The sequence below is a fragment of the Merops nubicus genome, unplaced genomic scaffold, assembly GCF_000691845.1.
Source record: "Merops nubicus isolate BGI_N331 unplaced genomic scaffold, ASM69184v1 scaffold8228, whole genome shotgun sequence".
Classification (NCBI taxonomy): Eukaryota; Metazoa; Chordata; class Aves; order Coraciiformes; family Meropidae; genus Merops; species Merops nubicus.
Window position 1 is genome coordinate 1 of NW_008627675.1, and position 3,320 is coordinate 3,320.

The 3,320-nt window shown below is 54.2% G+C and overlaps 1 protein-coding gene across 1 annotated transcript; it reads left to right on the forward strand.

Moving 5' to 3' along the window:
- Positions 1-60: 60 nt before the first annotated feature.
- On the forward strand, positions 61-2,958 carry CASP9 (caspase 9, apoptosis-related cysteine peptidase; the record flags this gene model as incomplete). The annotated part of the gene is made up of 5 exons (XM_008946402.1): positions 61-215; positions 774-921; positions 1,417-1,584; positions 1,752-1,861; positions 2,866-2,958. Coding segments are annotated over 5 exons (674 nt in total), but the record flags the coding sequence as incomplete, so codon positions are not given.
- Positions 2,959-3,320: the final 362 nt, after the last annotated feature.

Consider the following 3,320-nt stretch of genomic DNA (forward strand, 5'->3'; position numbering starts at 1 on the left):
TCCCTTCCAGCCCCCACCATGCTGGGACTGTGGGGTTCTGTTGTCACACTGTAAGTGCAGGGTCTGGCAGTGACCTGTGGCCGAGGTGTGCTTTGGAGAACTCTGACTGTGATGTTTCCCTGCAGGAGATGGTGACAGAGCTGCAGAAGCTGGCGAGGCAGGACCACAGCACCCTGGACTGCTGCGTCGTGGTCATCCTCTCCCACGGCTGCCAGGTGGGTTTGTCCATCTGGCTGGGTGGGAAGGGGTTAATTCCCTGGTCTGATGGTCCTGGGAGGAGTTACACTCTGGTACCTGGGTTAACAAAACCAGGAGCTTCTCCTGTTTGGTCTGATCTGGAGTGGACCAGTGTCCTCTGTCTTGGCGTGTCTAATTCAGAACTGAGTGATGGGCAGAGAGCACAGGGTGGCAGCATCCACCCTCATCCTGGGGTTCTGGGGTCCTTCCCCATCTCCAGCTCTGACCCAGGAGCTGCTATTAGTATTAAAGCCTGTTTATCACAAGCCAGAGGCCCCAAAGGATGAGGAGAGGATTGTGAGGGAAGTGGTGAGTGTAAGGTGCCCGTTGTCCCAGAGGATGAAGAGGGAGCCCCGTGTGCAGCTGGGGTTTGGTGTGTTCCAAACAGCTCCTGGGTGTCCCCTCACCCTGGCGTGGTGTGAGGCAGTGAGATTGGTGCTGGTAACTTCAGGGTACAAAGCACCTGATGGGAATTGGGCTCCCCTGGAGCTGGCTTCACCTCCCACCTGACCAGCTCCTGGATTTTCCTCTTGCAGACGAGCCACATTCAGTTCCCTGGAGCCATTTATGGAACAGATGGAAAGACCATTCCCATAGAAAAGATTGTGAACTATTTCAATGGCTCCAATTGCCCGAGTCTGAGAGGAAAACCCAAACTCTTCTTCATCCAGGCCTGTGGTGGAGGTGAATCTTGGTTTGGCTCACGAAGCAAATCAGCTGTTGGGTGTGAGGTGGCTTCAGAGACGTGGTTCCACTTCAGCTTCTTCTGCCCTTCCTGTTGGTCACCTGTTTTTCTGGCTGTCTTCTCTCACCCTTGGCCACACGTTCTTGCAGCCAGCACCAGCTGAGCCTGAGGGCTCACACATGGATCTGTGTGTGCTGGAGTGATTTCACTGCACAGCAGGGAGGTGTGGGATGGAAGGAGGGATACAACACACGGCCAGGCTGGCTGCTCCAGGACTTCAGCTCTGAGGTTGGTGGGGAATTCATCATGGACTGAGGGCTTTGAATCACCAGCAGCTCCCCCTCAACCAGCACAACCAAAGGCCCTCAAAGCTTTATTTCCTTGGAGGGCCTTTCTTCTTCCTGGATTTTCATCTTTTCTGAACAGAGGATGTGCGTCGTTGAGTCCGTGGGTAAGATGAACCTCAGGGACTGTCTTGTGGCTGTTTTTTGTAGATCAAAGAGATCGAGGCTTCCTGGTGGACTGTGAGGAAGATCCTGGAGGTTCTCTGGAGTCAGATGCCACTCCTTTGCAGGCTCCAAGGGGCAGCATGGACGAGCCAGACGCTGTAGCCTCTTTGCCCACACCCAGCGACATCCTGGTCTCCTACTCAACCTTCCCAGGTGGGCCAGCCAGCCTAAAAACATCACTGGGAACAGGAGAATTAGCACAAAATCCAGAGCTTCACAGCCAAAGCCAGGGGGGATGGGACCCTGGGAGCAGAGGTAGCTCAGTGGGATGAGGGCAGGGGACTGGCCTTGGCTGTAAGGTTGTCATTCCTTCTCTGAAGGTTACGTGTCCTGGAGGAAGCCACTGAGTGGCTCGTGGTACGTGGAGACCCTGGACAGTGTGCTGGAGCAGTGTGCCCACTCTGAAGACTTGCTGAGCATGTTACTGAAGGTAAACGTGGGGGTTTTTTCCCTAATTTTTGTAGTCAGGATGAAGGAGATAATCAGAGCTCCAACCAGACAGGGCTTGGAGGCCTGCACTTAAAGGAATGAGGATGTTGAGTTTATAGATCACCTCACCTGTGGAGAGGTCAAATGATGAAGAAATCTGCCAGAAATCTCTCCAAGGTTTCTCTAATGAGAAATAGTCCTGAAAACACAGGCTTGACTATTTTCCAAGGAAATTGTTAAAAAAATTGCCTTAGACCAAAACACAGCTCGTCCCACCCTCAAGAACACAAGCTGGTGGGACTTGGGGCACTGTTTTAAGCACGTGGCCACATCACACCCTTGGGCTGAGCTGGGTCTCTGAAGCTCCTGTGAAGCCTGGTGGTCTTGAGGAGCACCTCACCCCCAGGAGGACAGGGCCAGATGTCCTGCTGAGTGAGGAGCACAACACAGAGGAAACGTGGAGCCACTGTGGCTAATCAGTGGTTTCCTTTGCATGCCCTGTTGGCTGAGATTGCCAAAGCTGGCAACCAGTGCTGGGACTTCCAGGGACTGTCCCTGTGCTCCAGGGGCAGGAGAGAAGCCTCGTGTGGAGCAGCAGGGGAGAGAGCACTGACCCTTGTGGTGTTTTCCTGGCCTGGTGGTGCTTCTCCACAGCAGCTGTGGATGTCAGGGGGGAGTAGCACGAGACCCTCTCTCTGGTGGCTGAGGGAGGTGACCCTGGGGACAGGACAGTCCTGTTGGGGAGAGAAAGGGTGGAAAGGGAGTTTGCTTTTAAATGAACACCCAAAGGGAAGGAGCCAGTGGTGGCTGCTCTGGCTGGGGTTTCTCTAGAGGCCACTTTCCCTCAAGTCCCCTTTGGTTTAGTTGGTGGGAGTGCCCCATTTTAGGAGACCTGCTCTCCTGCCCCTCAGGCCTGTTACCTGCTCTCATCCCTCTGCTTCCCTTGGGGGCTGGTGCCCCAGTACCTGAGGGAAAAGCTCCTCAGGCACTCTCCTCTCTCCTCAGGTGACAGATGCTGTCTCTGCCAAGGGGACATACAAGCAGATCCCTGGAAACTTCAACTTTCTCAGGAAAAAATTCTTCTTCCTGTGCAAGTGATGGGTGGGCCCTGAGGTCCCTGCCCAGCTCCAGGACCACTCCCCTGTGACCAGGTGAAATCTGCACCCCTGTGACCCAGCCTTGATGCTCCTGATGGCTCTTGTCTGTCTGCTGAGGTGTTCATCCTGAGAAATGGGACCTGAGAACGCTGTGAAATGGAGATAAGGTGGAGATGTGTGAGGGCTGGAGCAGGGGTAGGTGAAGGAAGCCCCTTTGCTGGGGCCTGGGGTCTCCATGCTCCTCAGGCTCAGCGTGATGTGGCCAAGCTCAGCCTCCAAGTATCTTTTTTTTTGGTGATCAGGAACTTTGTGTCCTTCTCTGTCTGGAAGAACTGATTGAGGGAATGAGTTTTGCAATCAATG